Here is an 18,918-nt window from a genome sequence, read left to right as displayed (position 1 = left end):
CTCCCATGACAGAGCATGACGAACACCTGCCTGCCTCAGTTCAGGACCTGAATTCCTGTGTTAGCCCTGGGGTCAGATGTGAGGGGCTCTACAGACCTGAGGGGAGTAACTCCCGAGGTTCTTTCTGGTGTAAGTGGCAAACAGCTTACACATAAAGCCATAAAATTATCATCATCATCACTGTCAATGGCAAGCAGTTCTCTGCTTCAGCTAACAGGAAGTCTGTCCATCTGGCTGTGATCAGGAATGGGGAGGGAGGAGTCTTTACATGAATAACCTCCCGACATTACCCATCCACACCCCAGAGAGGCATCCTAGGACCAGGGAATCCCTCCTACCTGAGATCCTGACCCACCATTGAAGGCAAAGAACAGAGCCATGGCCTTCTGTGACAACCTCTTAAAGCTGCACAAGCAGGGGGCACTGAGGCAGGGCAGGAGGCAGTTGGATGTCTGGGGCACTGTGGGTAGAAGCCACTGTGGGAGAGGGGACTTCTAGTGGAGACCAGGGAAGAACCCTTGAGTGTATCCTTCACTTCAACACACCAGCTTCACCTGCAGCTGCTGGCAGAGCTATCTGGAGCCTGACAGGGACTGGCAGATCCCCTCCCAGCAAGGTTCACAGGCTGCTGGCTGAGGCTACAGTTCCTCAGGGGGCCTTCCCATCGGGCTGTGTGTCCACTCTCCCCAAATAGCAGGCCAAGGGAGGTGTGTTACTGGTAGCTGAGGCCAGAGCCTAACCTCGGAGCTAAACCCCCAGTCCTTTCCTATTCTGAGGTATGGCCTCAGTAAAAACCATGGCTGGCAGTGAGCTCACACAGTAGTGCCAGCATCTCTGAACATGCGTCTTCCTGCCTCGCCTCAGAGCTGGGATTACAGTTGTGTACACCCAGATGGCTAAGCAGATGAGAGCAAGCATATGACACAAGTGTGAGGACCCAGGTTCTGATCCCAGCACCACATAAAGAGCTCAACCCACATGCACACGCCTGCAACTCTGGCACTCAGCACCCAGGTTGGTAAGACTGTGTCTCAAAGGAAAAAGGTGGGGAATGACAGAACATATATGTTCTTCACAAAAATGTCACACACACACACACACACACACACACTCTGGAAATGTCCATGCTACAGAGGGACTGTGTTCCTGATCTATGGAAAAGCTCCTGGGTCTTCCCACCCAATGGCGCTCAGGCCACACACCATCTCGTTACAACTGGAAAAGAACCAGCTAATGGGAGGCACTCAGCTGCCCACAGCGCTGGTTCTTAGAATGCATTGTTTTGAGTGGAAAACACGGCTGGGTTCAAAGTAGCCCTGCCAAGGTGGGTGGGAGAGGTTATGGTCTACAGACAGCTCTGTGTCACACAGGGGCAGGGGGAGGCCCGGCCTGGTGGCATTCCTTGAAATAGCTTTCTGGAAGGATCCTCAAACCCAGGTAGTTAGTACCACCATGGAGCAGGAAAATTCCATGCCTCTGCTCTCATGAGTCCCAAGTTGCAACATACCATAAGCTGTCCGCTCACCAAGGTTAGCACCAGGACTTGGCGCCAGTTAGCAGACGGGAGAGTGTGCTGTGCAGAGCAGCCCTTGTCAGAACAAGCTGGAAATTCATCATGAGGTTTCTTGAGAGCTGGCAACAAACTTGGGAGTGAGTTTCTTTCCAGAAGAACTGGTCAGGGGTGGAGATCAATATGCCCGTGCCTGGCTGGAAGCAGGATCCTCCTGGCAGGGAGATCGACCTCTGACCAGCCTCTGGAGGTGGGGGCGGGGGGAGGGTTCCTTAGGGAGAGGAAGAGACTAGAGGTCACTGTGGCTTATGTCTCTGCAGACAGACACACTGGTGTGTACAGTCCATGGGGAAAACATACAGCCAGCCCTACAGACCCCATGAGTTCTGTACCCATGAGGCCAGGGAATATGGGAAAAGAAATCACATCTTGTCACTATGCACAGTCTCAACAAGATATTACAGACCCTCCCTGCACAGCAGGCTGGTGGGACTGGTGCTGAGGTGAGTTCAGTGTATAGGTCTGTGTGGATGGGCACACTCCATGTCAAGTGTCCACAGTGACCTTCAGTCTGTTGCAGAAATAAATGCTAGCTGATCACTCAGAACTCACTTTGGTCATTTTATTTTTGAGCCTTTGGGAATCTGCTTCATAAACCTGGAACTGGGCACCATACGGTTACAAAGCACCATGGGTATCTCAAGTAAACGGTCAGCAGTGAATCCTGCCGCTGCATTCCTGAGCCTGCAGCCTGCTCTGCACCGCCCTCAAGGCTTCCACAGGACAGGACCTGAGCCCACTCAGTTCTTGCAGCTGCCACTGAGGAGCAAGGGCCCGCTCAACCGTTAGCATTGGGGACATGGCCCTCGTGATATGCAAGCTGCACCCAGCTCACAGCAGGTTTACCCCGTGCTTCAGCAGCTTCTGCTTGGCTTTGCCTGCGAGGCTGAAGGCGCAATCCTGAGGGTTTGGGAAGCCAGAGCTGCGGGCAGTGGGTGCCAGCTGCTGGAAGTAGGTCTCCTGGGCTGGGCTGCTGCAGGCGTACACGGCTGTGGAGGCGTTCCTGTTGGGGAGGAAACAGGACAACAGCTCAGGGGGCCTGTGGGCCCTGGCTGGCCACTCCAACACCCCTAATGCCTGCCATGGCTCTGACTATCGATTTGAACTTCAGGCCCAGGGAACAACTGTCCTGTCTTTTCAGCTCTGGGTCTGAGGTGGCTACAGCCAGGTTCTGAAGACCCAGTTACTGAGCAAATGAACCCTGAGGCTCTGTCAACACAACCACTGCAGCAGAGCCAGAGCCCTGCTCCTGCCCTTCACTCCTCTCAGCAGGAGGGACTGTCCCACCCACCAGCCAAGGAGCCTGGGGCTTGTCAGAGAGCAGGAAGCCTGGGCCCACAGGCTGACAGAGGGATGGTGTGCTGCACAGAGGAGGACCTGTGATGGGGATTCAAGAAGGTAGGTGTTGGGTAACCAAGGAAACCCCAGCTGCATCTTGGTAGCAGAGCTCCTGACAGGATGCTGCTCATCTGCACCACATCCTTGAAGCCACACTGCTCAGACACTGGGACAGAGGGCACTCACTGTCCCATGCCACACACGCATACTACCTAAGGGTCTGCACTCCCATACCAGTATCATTTGCACTGCAGATTAGATCCCCCCCCACACACACACACCCCTGTGCTCTTTCCCTAAAACATATAGAATAAATACCCTAAAGGGGAGATTTGGGGAGAAAAAGGGTTATCTTACTCCATGAATATGCCACCAATCCCGTAAAGTTTATAAGAATGCCTTTAAAAATCCACAACATGGGGCCAAAGGGATGCTTGACAACCTCAGTCCCACCCCTGAAACCCTCATGATAGAAGAAGGGCCCCGACTCCCGCAAGTTGTCCTATGACCTTCATTCTGTGGTGCACATGCTAACATATGTACACATACATGTGCACACGTCACACACAGACACGTGGACACACATGCAAACATGCACACACAGATATGTATACATACATCACACACACATGCACATCTCACACACATGCACACATATCACATGTACACTTAAAACTCCACAATCAGCATCCACCATGGTGCTCCCCCACTTTCAGGAGAGTCCGCCCCAACTTCTCTTTTCCATGTAAACTTCATCTTAAACTGTGTCTCAGCTGCAGAAACCCAGGAGAGGTCCTCACCTGCTAACATCCACCTGGTCACCTCTGGCCTCTACACTCTTCCTGCCTCAAGCCCACCAAGACTCAGTTTCCCTAATTCTATTTAATAAGGCTCCTTCCCTCAGCTGTCTCCTGCTGGATAAGGAGGAAAACCCTCCAGGCCTTGTGCACCAGCAGGACCTGGCTGGCATAGGGGATCTTAGCTCCTGTGAGACATTTGGAAGGTTACTCTCGAAGCTCAAAGGGAAACAGGCCAGTCACACCTGTGTGGCAATGCCAGCCCTCCTGCTGGCAAGCAGGCGGCTCCTGGTTTTATTAGAGTCCACAGGGGTCTGTGTGCTAAGGAGCTATGCCCCCATCACTGTGTTAAGAAGCCACCCAGCACATGCCCTGGGCTCTAACCCACACTGAACCCTCTTGGCTCTAGGAAGCTAGTGGGGGCAGATGTCAACACACAGTTGCTGCCGCCTCCCACGCCACAGCCACACCCCCAGCACACCAGATCTCAGAGCAGTGGCTGCAGGTGCAAGTCACGCTTAGGCTGCCAGCTAGAGGGGACAGGCTGTGCTATCAGCAGCAGATGACACCAGGGCAGACAGCTGGTATCAGTGTGGTGGGTGGGCTCTGTGTGCTCCCACTGACTCCAGACCCACAGTTCTCACCCAGCTACTGAGACCTGTGGGGGAAGGGTGCGTACCACAGAGCCATGGAGGCCTGGGGTCAGACCCTGGCCTTCTGCTCTGTGAGACAGTGACCTGGGATGTCACTGTCCCCACGTGTGCTCACATTCCTCACTCCGAAAGGAGTGAAGAGTCCTTTCATGGCCAGTTCCGAGAGCCACAGGCCACAGAGGGGCAGAGGAAATTCTTCCAGCTGTCTCATGTGCCTGACTTTCCACCAGCTCCAGAAAGCACAGAGAGAAAGGACACAGCTTGTCTAACCATCCAGTTTCAGAGACAGTCCCCAGACAGTGCCAGATACCTAAAGATGAGGTAGCATGACAACAGGGGAGGAAATGGGACCTGTGTCGTCTGCGTCAGCCACAGGTAATGGAAACCGAGACCCTGGAATGCCGCCACAAAAAAGACGCAGGTGGGCTCTGGGGGTGATGGGCAGTGGAGAAATGCCTGATTCTCAAGTTTCTGCACAGTGAGTTTTGCTTGTGATTAGAACCCTGTAATGTTGTCTGGCCCACCCTCAGGAAAGGTGTGGCCCTGTGCTCTGTGACAGGCAGGACTTAGGGTACTGCTGTTGTCGTAATCTGACCCAGGCACGCATGGAAGGCAGGCCTTCAAAGGGACCAACCACATTGGCCACCAGGCCGGAAGTAACCCAGTGAGTGGAATGGTGTGGGGCTGCTGGAAGTAGGGCTCAGAGGCTCACCTGATGGTCATCTCGTACAGCATAGGCAGCAGGGCAAAGTCGGAGTGCATGAGGTTGACGGCCTGCAGAAACCGGCGGTCCTGGGGAGCAGTCACTAGGGGCAGGTTGGCTTCAGAGGGAGACAGAGGTGGTGAGTGGGAGCCCTGCCTGACTCCTTGTGCTCAGACCTGAGTCTGGGGTCAGTGAGGCTGAAGCTCGAGTGTGGGCCCTAAGTCCAGATGCCCGCCCTTCTGCTGCCTCTGGGAGAAAGCAAGCGCTGCCGGCCCCACTGCAAGCCACACCAGCCCCTCCCTGGGGCCCGCCTTACCAAAGGTTCCAACTCGGGAAACAGCAACAGGAGTATTTTTCAGGGACCTCATGGGCCACTGCCTAGCGGAGCCCAGAGGGTCGTGTGCTGCAGTATTGCCGTGACTGGGGCCAGGTTCTCCCTCCACCCACGTGTCCCTTACCTGAGAGCACGCTCTGGATGCGGTCATAATGAAGGAAGTTGTATGTGCTGCTGGTGAGGCTAGCCTCGTCTCTGGGCAGCGTCTCCTTCAGGTGGACTTCCAGCCCATTCAGCGACGCCAGGCTGCTGTGGTACTGCAGAGGGGCCAGGAGTGGGTCACAGGTCGGCACACTTAGTTGAAAGGTAAGTACCCAAACAAAGCCTGAAAGGCCACCAGACCTAGCAAACACAGCCAGGCGGTGTCTCCTAAAGCACCAAGGTGCACTCATCTGCTGCTTCTCTTTGTTTGAGACAGGACTTCCCTAGGTGGAGCTGACTGGCTTGGAACTCACTACGAAGACCAGGCCGGTCTAACTGTGCAAAGCCTTCTGCCTCTGCCTCCTGACTGCTTGGATTATAGGTGTGCACCACCCTGCCCCAGCCCCATCTCTTCATGTGTTATGTGGTGTACATGCAGCTCAGAGGAGGACATCAGACCCCTTGACAGACCCCCTGCTGTTACAGGCAGCTGTGAGCTGTCCACTGCACTCAGGGCCTGGGAACATCAGCAAGCGCTCTGAACCCCTGAGCCATCTCTCCAACTCTGGGATTGTCTGCTTTAGCAATAAAGGTGGCCTGGTGTTCCAGTGTTTCCCAACACCAGCAGGGCCTGGGTGATGTGCACTGTGAGTTGATCTTGGAGACTGAGGAATGCTGGTCCTGTGGCCTGTGCTCAGGACTCTGGGAGGGACGTGCGCCGAGAAAGGCTGTAGGAATGGGCCCACACACTCTCGGGGCTCTAGCAGTCAAGTCGTGTGTGAACAGAATTCAGAGAGTGAGCCAATGGGCGAACACAGTCAGTGCCAGGCACTTGAGCCACTGGCTTCCCCTGAGAGTGCACAGCTGAGAAAGCAGGTGCAGGCAGAGCAACCTCTGCCGCTGATGGTCAAGAACTCGGCAATACTGGGTTAGCAGACATAAATAAGACTAGGTTTGAAAGTTGTATACGTCTGAGGGTAGGGGAGACACTGGGACACCCAGGGGAGCTCACCATGCAGCCACACAGCACCTTCTGGACCCCAGGGACCTGATTAACAGCCACCCTTCCTCAAGGTGCTGACAAGAGAGAGAATGCTGGACCAGAGAGTGAGCCAACTGTATCCTGTTCTCTCTAACATCCTACCTAGCTTGCAGTCAAGGTAGAGTTGCTTAACCACAGACCGGCACAAGGCCTGACATGTGGAGGAGGCTTCTCGCTGATGACCAGGTGCTGCTGCCATAGGTACAACAGGTGACCTGTGTGTATACAGCTTAGCAACTGCTATGGTCTTTACTGTGACACGTGACTCGTCTACGGGGTGGTCGTGGAAGGCCACAGCCTCTCTCACCACTTACACACTGCCTAGTTTTGAACCACAAAGGCTGCAGAGTTTGCAAAGCTGAGAATGTCTGCCTTTGGAGTCCATGAATAAAGAGCTGGATATGCAGCGTGATCTCGGAATGGCCTGAGGATGTAGGCATCTGACTTAAGTCCACACTGCATCTGGGGGGCAGGGGAGCGCTATTGGCCATGTGTGCCTGTGTGAATGCAGCCCACATGGTTGAGATAGGAAGCTTTTCCACTGAGTATCTCACCAGGAGCTCCTACCTTGACTTCAAGTGGGCATTGCCTCCAACCCAACCCTGATGCCCCCATGCTTGGCCGAATGCGGCAGAAATCCATAGGTTCCCTGCAACTGAAGGCCTATGGAACTATCTCGGGTGCAGAGCTGAAAGCCAGGCCCAGAGACGCTAAGCCCCTGGTGGGATCCCCCTGCACTTCCCCGAGCTTGACAGCACAGCTCCAAGGCTCAATTCTTTTCCCGATCACCCCCTGGGCTGCCTCCTGCAGACCCTGAGAGATCCATGGGGATTCGGCCTCTTCAAAGGGCTGTGCCACCATCCGCCATCCTGTGGGGCCACTCTGCAGAGACTCTGTCTGCCTTTCAGAAAGCAGCAGGAAAGCTGCAGAGAGGCCAGGTGAAGTTCTCTACTTAAGACAGGGACGATAACAAAAGTTCTCCTATAGAGCTGACTTGGGGTCTGTGGTTCAAATCCATCCTCTCATATAAGCTCACTGCTCAGCTCTTAGCTCCCTACTCTCGAAACCACTGCTAACTCTTGTCTTCCCTGCATCCCATTTCCTGGCCCTGACCAGCAACAAGCCTCCTGCACAGGCAAGCTGGAGGCTGTGGTCAGAACCATGCAGCTGGCCTTGACAGACACCTCCTACAGGGGAGGCTGCAGAGGGCTGGACACACTCCTCTCCCCTTTCAACCTCTCAGCAAGGACAGATTAGCCTGGGGACAGAGGTGAGGGCTGGGTGGTGAGAGGCACTCTGGACTTGAGGTCTCCACTTCATAAGGCTGTCTTCCTCCCATCCCAGGACAGGAGTTGTAGGGCCTGCCTCCCAGGACACATCAACCACAGCAAGCCAGCTTAGCAAATGACTATGCAGACTGCCCCTCTCCAAAGCAGCCTGGGCTGGGGCTCTTCGTTGGGGGCAGAGGCAAAGAGAGGGGCATTCTGTCTGTTTTGCTGCATCCAACACCAGGCCTTCAAAGCACCACTCCTGGGGTCCGGCGTGGTGAGATCTGAGGGGAAGGCAAGGCCCGGGGCTGCCCTGTGTGAAGCGGCAGCAGGACCCTCTGCTATGCTCAAGCAGAGGTGGACACAGCCTCGCTATCACAGATGCAGGAAATGGGGACACACAGAGAAAGCCTCTGCTCTGGGCTGCGGGCAGGGTCTGAGGAGGAGAAGATGCCGGGCGGGTGGGTGCCCTGTCCTGGCTCCAAGGTGACTGGCTCCTCAGTGAAGGGCCACATGGCCTGCATGCTGATGAGACCGCCTCAGAATGATGTGGGTTTAAGAAGAAAAACAAGCGGAGCCCCACAATGCCACTTGCCCTGCAGCAACTGTTCTCCCTGCCAACCACTGTGAGGCAGTTACCATGGCAACTCTATCGCCAGCTTGGGCCCAGACCCTAGAGCTCAGCTTACTGCTCAGGAAGATGGCTATTCAAAAGGAGCCCTGTAGAGATGTTTTTTGAGAATTCTGGAATTTTGGGTTAAAAAACAAAACAAAACCAAAACACAGAAATATTATAAGAATGTGCCTAGGTGCAGGGTGTGGGTGTGGGGCTGCTTCGGAGGGTCCACAGCAACTGACGGTCACTTGCTTCATGTTGTAGCAGAAGCATGCTTTTGTCAGCTGCAGATAGTTTCCGTGACTGTGTGACTTTTGGAATTCTGGCACTTTTCAGGGAGTACAGAAATGTGAAGGCCCTGAGAGGCAGGGTGAGTGGGTGGTTGTTGGTTATTTAGTTAGGAAGATGGGTTGTAGTTTGCTAGTAGCTGTGGTCAAAGAAAGAAATTAGATTCAGGAATCAATCTGTCTGTCTGTCTGTCTCTCTCTCTCTCTCTCTCTCTCTCTCTCTGTCTCTGTCTCTGTCTCTCCCCCACCATTCTCTCTCTCTCTCTCCTTGTTTCTCTCCTATCCAGTGTGAGGCAGTAAAACCAGGGGTAAGGGTGGGGGTGGAGGGAAAGGGTGGGAAAAAAAGAACCCAGAAAGTAGCAAAGATCAGCTACAGAGCCCTCCAGGGCCAGTTTGGATTTCAAACGTACTCTGGGAAGGAGCACCAAGTCGCCATGTGAGGCTGGGTCTGAGGAAGCTCAGGGTTCCTGCGGACCCCCACCCCAGGCTGCCATGTGCCTCAGAAGACAGATGCCTGGCTATAGTGCCCATGCTGCCTCAGCAGGAGCAGGGCAGCTTGGCCTTGCCTGCATGGCCTCGCTACCTCAGAATGAGAAGCTGACTGCTGCCTCAGGCCACTGAAAAGGAAACACGGCACCAAGGGAGAGCTGTGTGCAGGTCACTCACACCAGCTCTACCTTCTCCAATGGCTGTGCTCCATCAGACGATAGGAAGCAGGAAAGGAAAAGCACAGAGCCTGTCAGCCTCTGCTACAGTGATGTGACGCACGTGTGCTACAGTGATGTCATCCATGTGTGCTACAGTGATGTCATCCATGTGTGCTACAGTGATGTCATGCATGTGTGGCTACTGCAATGTGATATATGTGTACTACTATGATGTGGTGCACATGTGCTACAGTGACAACACTCATGTGTGCTACAGTGATGTGACACACGTGTAGCTTACACACCTTACAACACCTCACGGAAGTGGGCACTAGCTGGTCCACATTCCTAGGGGGAAAGTGAGGGTACAGAGGAGCCAGGGGACACTCACCACCTCCTCGATGGCTGCAGTGTCGCTGAGAAGAGTCTCTTCGGCCAGCAGGGACAGCACCAGTCCGTTCACACTGTGGGTGTAGAGGTTCATGGGCACGAGCCCTGCGTGGCGTCCAGATGGGGATGGCTTGAAGCCAGTTCTGTCTGCAGAGGGGCTGGGGCCCGGAGAGTCAGGTGAGCGGGAACTGCGTGGCAGGGCTGAGTGGCTCTCCTGGGCTCCATTCCCGTATGGCTCCACACTGGGCTCTACACCCACAGGATGCTGGGGAGGAAGTGCCACAGGCATGCTGCTGGGGAGAGGGTCTGTGCCAGGAACCTGGGTTTGGCCATTGGTGAGGGGCAGGTCTGCGAGCTGTCCTAGCCTTCCACTCTCAGGGAGCCTCTCAAGAGGGCAAGGGTGCAGGCAGCTGCAAATGGCTGTGTCTTCAGGTAGAGTGGGGGCACTGTGGCTGCTGTGGAGAGTCTCCAGATCACCCAGGGCAGGCAAAGGTGGGAAGGCTTCCTGAGCCTCAGAAACGTGCATTTCAGACGAGTCCAGTTCCTCCCGGGAGAGACACAGCTCCTTCTGCAGCCTGCTGCTGAGGCCGGAGCCCTGGCCACAGGCAGTGGTGCACAGTCCCGTGGGCCCAGCACACTCCTGCTCAAGCCTAGGCAAGCGTTCATCTGCCCCGCTGCCACTCGGACATGCTCCATCATGCGGCGTGGGCTCCGGGATGGCAGCTGATGCCCAGGCATCTTCTGCCTGGGTGGGGCTGCTTTGATCCCAGGGAGGGTATTGAACTGAACTTCCCTGGAGTCTGGCAAACAAAAGAGATGTCATGTCAGCAGCAGCCTGTGGGACAAAGGCCTTTATGGGGGCTCTGACCCTCTGAAAGACACAGGCATCAATGAAAAGTAAATGTCTGTGCCCAGACAGCTCAAGTTGCTGTAAGGTTAGACAGGGAAAGTAAAGAGACAACGGGTGGTCCTAGGGCTGGTCACAGTGAGGCCAGGATTGCCGACCAGAGGTGGCCAAGGCCACACAGTAAGTCACCCATACCTCAAGGGTCTCCTGAGAGTCTGGCTCCACACTGGGTCTCACACTATGCTTGCTGTATGCCCTGATGCCAGGACACCGCTGATCAACAAGACATCGGAGGAGACAAGGGAGGGTGGCACACTGTGAGAAGCCCCTGGGAACACCAAACCTACCGAGTTTCATGCTCTACTGGGAACTCGTGGAGGCTGGCAACTTCCTCCTCACTCAGAAAAACAGAGGTGATCTGCACATCCGGGGGCAACGCTGCTCCTGCAGAGAGAAGCAGCATGTGCAACCCGGGGATGAGGCTGGCCCTGGCGCGCACGCCACACCCGAGGCAGGCAGTAGCCCCCAGCCCAGAGCTGCGGTGCAGATGCAGTCCAGTGAGGGCGAGGGAGACATCAGACAATGAATCACAAGAAAAGGTTTCCAGCTTGCTAAGGACTCGACCAAATGGGGCTTCAGAATGAGGCCAGAGCCCCTCGGGCTGCCACTTCATCCTGAAGAGATGGTGGACACCAGCTTTCTTCCTCTCTCTCCATCACTACAGGCCGGACACGGACTAAGCAATGTCACAGGATGGAGTCACAGTGGGACATGCCCAAACCATGTCCTTAAACCTCAGGGTGCTACAGGGCAGCTGTCCTAGACCCTGCTGTCTGATGTGGAGGAAACCCACACAGGAGCTGGCTGAGTCCTCTCTGGCCCACCCAGCATGAAGGCAGCACACCCCTGCCCACCACAGCACGCACCTGTTTCCTGTGGGGCAGCTCCTGCTCCAGGCAGCCTCTGAAACAAGCATATACACAGGTTGGCACCAGACGCCACGCTCGCTCTCTTGACAACCATCAAGAATTCATGGTGCCATCTGCTCTCAGGACTCAGCCAAGCGCAGGGAGCTGGAATGACCCTGGCCCGAGAGCCCAGCAGATGGAGCAGGGCCACTGTCTCCTGAGAGGCCAGGAGGAGGCACGGGCTAGGTCTACTCAGGCTTCTTGGCAGCAGCTCGGAACTAATAAGTGTCTCCCACGAGAGACCCACGTGAGGATTCCCACTCCAGTCCACCGTGGGGAACCCACTCTAGAGCACAGTCATAGAGTCTGGGAACACAGTGGCAAAGCTCAAGTGGCCCTGGGCTCCAGTCCCCGCAACAGCGAATAAACAAACAAACTTAAGTTATCTCTCACTCTACAGCTAACAGTCCAGTAACACTTGGGAACTTCCCCTTTAAGTGAGTGTCTTTTACTACTTTGAGAAAATTAGTAAAATTTAATTTCAATTTAAAACAGAATAACCAATTGCACTCATTGTAAAATCTCTGGCTAAGACTAAAATTCTCTGAGGAAGTCTGTGGCAGCTCATGCAAACCAACCACCCTCAGCCACAGACTAGAAACCAGTAGTTCCCCTGCACAGGTGAAAAAACGTTCCCACTCCAGGGGCCACGAACCTCTGTCCCAACCACAGATCGGTGCTTTGCACTGGACAGCAGCAGCCCACGGCAGCATTAGGACCCAGAGTCCGTAGCATCCTCAGGCAGCCACATCCCACATGTTTTCCCCTTTACCAGTAGGATGGGAGCCTTGTCCTCCCTCAGTGTGGATTCCCAGAGGCTGAGTCACCGGAGACAGACAAGAGCGTCCTTAAAGTTCCAAACTGCCAACCACAACCACGGAGGCGGCCCTGCAGACCCACCACCCACAGGGAGCCAGCGCCCTTCCGGGCTCTACATGGCGGCTCACTCTCTGGGCAGGAGAGAGGTCAGTGGACCATTTGAAACACAAACCCACAAGCAAGACAAGCGTGAGGCTCAGCCTAGGATCCCAGCATCAGGGAGATGATGCAGAGGGATCCGCAATTCAACCCTCTGTGTAGACCAGGCTACCTAGTGAGACCCCGTCTCCAAAACCCAACAAACAAAATAATGAAGAGTGAGAAAGAGAGAGGGAGGGAGGGAGGGAGGGAAGAGAGACAGGCAGGCAGGCAGGCAGGCAGGCAAGATGGCAACCATGGTGAGAACTGTGGCACCTGTGCTGTTGTTGTCTGGGGTTTTTCCTCCCTTCCCAAAACAGGGTCTCACTGTCTAGCTCTGGCTGTCCTGGAACTTGCTTTGTAGACCAAACTCACAAAGATCCACCTGCCTCTGCCTTTGGAGTCCTGCTGGGATTGAAGGCCTGCTCCACTATGCCACCTGGCTGCGGGCAATTTCATTCTCAACGGTTGTGTGTGCTCTTCATACAAACACACTGACTGCACATGAACTCAATGTTTTCCTGGGCTCATCTGCTCTTTCTTCCTTCCTTCCTCCCTCCCTCCCTCTCTCTTCCTTTTTCCAGTTTTTGAAACAGAGTCACGGCAGGAAGCCCGGGGTGGTTATCTCAGCTTCCCAGGCTGGCATGGGAAGCTACAGTGCCATGGCCAGCAGTCTCCCTGCCTACAGTGCCATAGCTGCAGTCTCCCTGCCTACAGCGCCATGGCCAGCAGTCTTCCTGCCTGCTTAAGGATATATTCTTTACATGTGCTCACTGCCGTCAAGGCTATGCTGATGGAAACCAAGTGCACACAGCTCCGCTTGGCTAGAAAGAGCCAGTGCCCAAGCCCACCACACTGGGCAAGTGCCATACCAACAGATGAAGAGTTGTGACAGAAGCTGTGAACACGTGCCCTAGGCCTGTCCGCCATGTGGAGCCTGCCCTGCACGGTAGATGGCAGGTGTCTGCTCAGCCTCCCACCAGGCTGCAGGCCATACTGTACCTGGTCTGCAGGTACAGTCTGATGAAGCAGGACCTTAGCAGTGAGGGAAGGCAGGAGCTGGGAATTCACAATCCTGGGGGTAAGACACAGAGGAGACAAGAAGGCCATGAGAAGACATGTTGGGACCTCTCCGCTCCAGAGATGCCAGTGTCCCTGGATGTGGAGGGTCTTGGGGTGTGGTTGGCAGGGAGTTCGTCTGGTGGACTCTTGGTGAGTCTTCTGTTCTGCAGGCCCCAGTGAGAGCCAAACATTAGCACTCTAACCAGGCGGGGATGAGCTGCCATGTGGCTGCTCTTCACAGAGATGGGAGGCATGTTAAAAAAGCACAACCACGCCACCTGTGTGCACTCAGAGCACAGGGACGAGCACCCACCATGTCTGTCAGAGGGAGGGGCTCCTCTCTGAGCTCTGGGCCAGCCCAGGCTGGGTGGACGGACAGTAAGACTGTCAGAACCCGACAGGAGCAAAGCACCTGCACTGCACGTGAGTCCTGAGAGCTTTGCCCCACAGACAGCAGAGGGAGTCAGCATGGGGATCTGTACAGAAGTGCAGTGTGGAACATCTTGCCAGGGGGTGGCCATGGCAGATGAAAGCCAGGTATAGAGGAGCCTCTACTTTCAGCAGTTGGTACACAGAGGGGTTTGGACATGCTTTTAATCTCAGCACTCGGGGGGGCAGTCTATCTCCGTGAGTTCTAAGCCACCTTGGACTACATAAATAATTTCAAGGCAGATGTACTGGCTGGTTTCATGTGTCAACTTGACACAGCTGGAGTTATCACAGAGAAAGGAGCTTCAGGTGAGGAAATGCCTCCATGATATTGGATATTTTAAAAGGACTGAACTTTTAATATGTAAAAACTGGGACTTCTAAATGTTATTTAGATCCCGGGGATGAATAAGAAAGTAAGGGTTGGGTAGGGGATTGGGGGGGGTGGGTATGGGGGACTTTTGGGGATAGCATTGGAAATGTAAACGAGGAAAATACCTAATTAAAAAATTAATTAATTAATTAATTAAAAGAAAAAAAAAGAAAGTAAGGGTTGAGGCTTACTAGTGATGTGTTTGTGCGTCAAGTTGACAAGGGGTCAATTGTACTGGCCGGTTTTGTGTGTCAAACTTGACACAAGCTGGAGTTATCACAGAGAAGCTGGAGTTATCACAGAGAAAGGAGCTTCAGGTGAGGAAATACCTCCATGAAATCCAGTTGTAAGGCATTGTCTCAATTAGTGATCAAGGGGTGGGGGGCATTGTGTGTGGTGCCATCTCTGGGCTGGTAGTCTTGGGTTCTAAAAGAGAGCAAGCTGAGCAAGCCAGGGGAAGCAAGCCAGTAAATAACATCCCTCCATGGCCTCTGCATCAGTTCCTGCTTCCTGACCTGCTTGAGTTCCAGTCCTGACTTCATTTGGTGATGAACAGCAATGTGGAAACATAAGCTGAATAAACCCTTTCCTCCCCAACTTGCTTCTTGGTCGTGATGTTTGTGCAGGATAGAAACCCTGACTAAGACAGCAGCCATGGCTATATGGTGAGAAACTGTCTCAAAACAAAGTGTGTAAGTGTGTGTGTGTGTGTGTGTGTGTGTGTGTGTGTACAAGCATGCATGCACAGGCAAGTGCTATGGCATGTGTGGAGGTCGGAGGACGACTTGGGGGAATCAGTTTTCTCCTTCTGCCATGTGGGTCTCAGAATGGAACTTAGGTCACCCGCCAGTCTTGGTAGCAAGCACCTTTACTCACTGAGCCACCTTGTCTGTCCACAAACTCTCTCTGATGCCATCTATGTCGAAGTGACATACAAATTCATACCAAGGATAACGGGGGAAGAGGAAATGGATGATGCTTATGAGGGTCTGTGCTTCGCTCTCCACACCTGCCCACGCCTTTCATTCTCCAACGAGGGTCTCCACATCCTAGGAGGGACTGGGCCCAAGCTACTTGTCCAGGATGGCAGAGCAGAGAGGAAGGGAACCCAGGGCTTGACCAGTTCTAGCCCCACCTCTGGAGAGCACTGGCCGAGGTCCGATCTGCCTTGGCAGTGAGTACGGATGCTCCGTGAGGAGAGGCTGTCAGGCCCTGGGGCTGTGTGGAAGGAGGGCTGGAAGGGGAGCTCACGCAGCACTTAGCACAGCCTCTGCTGGCTGTGGCTCCAGCAGGCTCTGCACTGCAGTCTACCCACTGACACTCTACACCCAGACTGAACATCTCTAAGTGCATCCAGTTGATGCACACCCTGGGCCAGCCTACATGACCTGGTCTTTGAACTGCAGACACTGACATGGAACTAGAGGGGGGAGGGAGGAGGGAGCTCAGCAGGCAAAGGGGTTGGGGGTGGGGGGAAGGTGGAGCACTACTCACAGTCCTTTATAGAGGATGCAGCCAGCTAGCACATGAGGTGAGCGTTGGCAGGTCTGTAAGATGAGAGCTGCCTTCAGCAGCAGCAGGGGCTCCACCTGGGGAAGACAAGACGCGTGAGCATGTTTACAAGTGCTTGGGGCAGCTGTAAAGCAGGCTTCAGAGCCACAGAGGGGATTACAGCCCAAGGCAGCCCGTGGTTCTTGTAAGGAATTAACTGCCCAGCCAGGAAGATCACATGAGCCTGTCCAGGACTGCCCAGACACAGCAGCCTCCCGCCTGGCCGCCAGCACCGATGAGAACCAGGTGGCCAGGACAATGTAAGAGAGGCAGACATAGGCAGAGTGATGTCACTCCCACCGTTGTCCCCACCCCATGCGCAGCACCCTGAGCTCTGGGGATGTTGAGTCCCAGCCACTTTCTTCAGCTTCGAGAGAAAAGGTCAGAGCTGAGACACAGGCCAGCCACACAGCAGACAGCGCTCACTGGGTCAGTGCGAGTGGGAGATGGATTGGTTCAGAAAGAGAGCTTCCCGCCTCTCTCAGATGCAAAGGAGTTCAAAAGGGAGCCAGGCACATTGCTGGAGTCACCAAGGCTCATGCAGTTTGTATGGAGAGAGCAGGAGCCCTCAGGCTTTTGGAGCCAACCCTTCAGAGGCAATGATGACACCTTACACTCTGAGAGTTTGCTTGGTCCCTGTCAGTGCAGCCTCACTGGCCTTCAGTGGTCCAGGAGGGCCCTGACCCATCAGGAGACAGCAAGGCTCTGGGAGGCAGCCCGCTTCACCCACGGCAGCATGGAGACTGCTCAGCTGCTGGAAAGCATACGCCTCTCACTCCCCTAGCTGACACAGGTGACACAGATGTTCTGAAGCTCCCCACACCCATGCCACCCACACCCACACCCACACCCACAGCCCCAAGGCTGGCAGTGAGCAGGAGCGCCTGCAGCCTTACTTTGGTGCGGTCCAGGTTCCACAGGGCATTGAAGATCCTGTGCGATTCGCTGGTGCTCCTGAGGACTTGTGTGATGGAGGTATCCCACTGCAAGCTCAGCTCCTCCTGAGGATGGCTCTGAGAGAAAGGCAGAGGAAGTTGGTGCCTGAGACCAGGACACAGGCTCTAGGTTATGGTGGCATTTCTGCAGGGGGCTTCCTGGGTCTGTCTCATCCTGTCCCTGTCTGACCAGCCCTGTTACAGAAGCACAGAATATACTGGTGAAAGGTGAACCAACCCAGGGAGGAGGGGAGAGCAGACAAACGGGCACACAGGCATCCCTAAGGGGCTCTAGGTGTGCCAGGTGACATGGAACCATGGAACACACAGAGACAGGCCCAAGGAAGGCCCAGTCCAGCAGTGCTGATCTTGAAGGGCCCAATACCCCTGACCCTCTGCACTCTTACCTTGTAGGCCAGGGAGACAGGGCCCATGTAGAAATGAAAAAATCCAATGAGCTGATCCAGAAACTGCCTGCAGCTGGCATCAGAGATCTCCACACCACACCCCAGAGCCTGCAGAGGGAGACCAAGCAGTTCTTGTGGCTTTTCTCTGAGGCCAGAATCAGCATCCAGGTTGTCTTTGGCACCTGCCACAGGCCATTGAGGTCACTTCCTAGCTGGGCATGATAGCCTAAGCTCGAAGTCCTAGCAGCTGGAAGACTGAGATATGATGATCAGCCTGAGCTACAGAGGGAATTCTAGGTCAGTCTAAGCTACAGTGAGATCTTCTAGAGAGTTTCTCAGTAGGGGCCTGAAGCATGGCTTCTCGGTGGAGTGTTTACCTAACACGTGTGAGGTCTTTGTTGGCAAAGAACAATCACATTGTGTGAACCAGAGAGGACGAGTCCCTAGATCAGTGGACTTGGTCTCAAGGTAGAAATAGGGAAAGACCTTCAGAAATCTACAATGAAAGGGAACTGAGCAGGAACCCAGAGAGGTAGCAAACACACTGAGCTGCATAGGTCACAGGTGAGGATCAGGGTAAGAGAAGCCACTTCCAACAGGTGAGCAGACAAAATCCAGCAAGTCCTGCCTCCAAAACAAGCCCACAGCCCTCACAAGGGAGAGAGGGATTCCTCAGGACAAGTCAGTGGCAGAGGGAAATCCTACCTTCTACAGCAATTAGAACCCTGCACCTCAGAGGGCAGCTCCTTAAGACCCAGGGCATATACAGAGGGGTGAAGCAGCAGACAAGCTAAGGGGGTGAAAACCTCCATCCTTCAGAGAAGATACTTAGGCTCAGGAAGGAAACAACACAGTTTCAGGAAGTCCCTGAAGCTGAACAGATTCACTAGGCCCTTCTCTCCCCAAGAGGATATAAGTGGTAAGGACTGCTAAGAATCACTCTGAGCAGCCCAGCTGCCTGGAAGAGGCTTGTATCAACTGAGGCACCAGGAAAGGACTCTCTTCAATCTGCTGAGCTGCCTGCAGGCTGTGCAGTGTGCCAGCTTCCTGGCTTTGTGAGCTGCCACCCGTGCTGGCTGGGATTTAGTGAGGTAGCCATCTTTGAGTTATTTCTGCTCCTGTTAGAACACCATCCTGTCAAGAGCTTTCAAGGAGAAGCTAAAAACTAACAGGTGATCTTCCTAAGATGGTTCCACCATGGACTATAAAGTTAATGACGAGTTTGCTTCTCTAGGCAAAGCTGAGATTACATTTTAGGAAAGATTCCTGCTATTAATACACTTTTCCGGGGGCTGGAGAGATGGCTCAGGGGTTAAGAGCACTGACTGATCTTCCAGAGGTTCTGAGTTCAAATCCTAGCCAACCACATGATGCCACACAACCATCTTTAATGAGATCTGATGCCCTCTTCTGGTGTGTCTGAAGACAGCTATGGTGTACTTATAATAATAATAATAATAATAATAATAATAATATTTTAAGCTGGGTGGTGGTGGCGCACACCTTTAATCCCAGTGCTTGGGAGGCAGAGGCAGGCGGATTTCTGAGTTCGAGGCCAGCCTGGTCTACAAAATGAGTTCCAGGACAGCCAGGGCTACACAGA

General features: G+C 54.2%; 1 protein-coding gene and 1 long non-coding RNA gene across 7 annotated transcripts in view; one reads left to right on the top strand and one right to left on the bottom strand.

Moving 5' to 3' along the window:
* Window positions 1-2,107: 2,107 nt before the first annotated feature.
* Window positions 2,108-18,918, bottom strand: part of Hps4 (HPS4, biogenesis of lysosomal organelles complex 3 subunit 2) — a 35,442-nt gene continuing 18,631 nt past the window's right edge. For 4 of the 6 annotated variants that reach the window (XM_006534832.4, XM_006534831.4, XM_030254211.1 and 1 more), the window contains exons 5-14: window positions 17,316-17,423; window positions 16,870-16,986; window positions 15,917-16,011; window positions 13,561-13,633; window positions 11,560-11,596; window positions 10,981-11,077; window positions 9,788-10,586; window positions 5,520-5,652; window positions 5,071-5,179; window positions 2,119-2,573 (exon numbers count right to left, since the gene is read on the bottom strand). In XM_006534832.4, coding sequence (XP_006534895.1) covers window positions 2,402-2,573; window positions 5,071-5,179; window positions 5,520-5,652; window positions 9,788-10,586; window positions 10,981-11,077; window positions 11,560-11,596; window positions 13,561-13,633; window positions 15,917-16,011; window positions 16,870-16,986; window positions 17,316-17,423 — 1,740 coding nt within the window. In that variant the 3' untranslated portion in view covers window positions 2,119-2,401. Of the gene's footprint in view, window positions 2,574-5,070; window positions 5,180-5,519; window positions 5,653-9,787; window positions 10,587-10,980; window positions 11,078-11,559; window positions 11,597-13,560; window positions 13,634-15,916; window positions 16,012-16,869; window positions 16,987-17,315; window positions 17,424-18,918 lie in introns of all 6 variants that reach the window. The other 2 variants (NM_001359853.1, NM_138646.3) reach the window with 1 other exon arrangement.
* Window positions 5,175-6,163, top strand: Gm20636. The gene is made up of 2 exons (XR_880592.3): window positions 5,175-5,701; window positions 5,814-6,163. It is a non-coding gene; the product is annotated as a predicted gene 20636 (long non-coding RNA).

This window comes from Mus musculus, chromosome 5, assembly GCF_000001635.26.
Source record: "Mus musculus strain C57BL/6J chromosome 5, GRCm38.p6 C57BL/6J".
Classification (NCBI taxonomy): Eukaryota; Metazoa; Chordata; class Mammalia; order Rodentia; family Muridae; genus Mus; species Mus musculus.
Note: the sequence above shows the minus strand (reverse complement) of the source record. Positions and strands in the feature narration are given on the sequence as shown.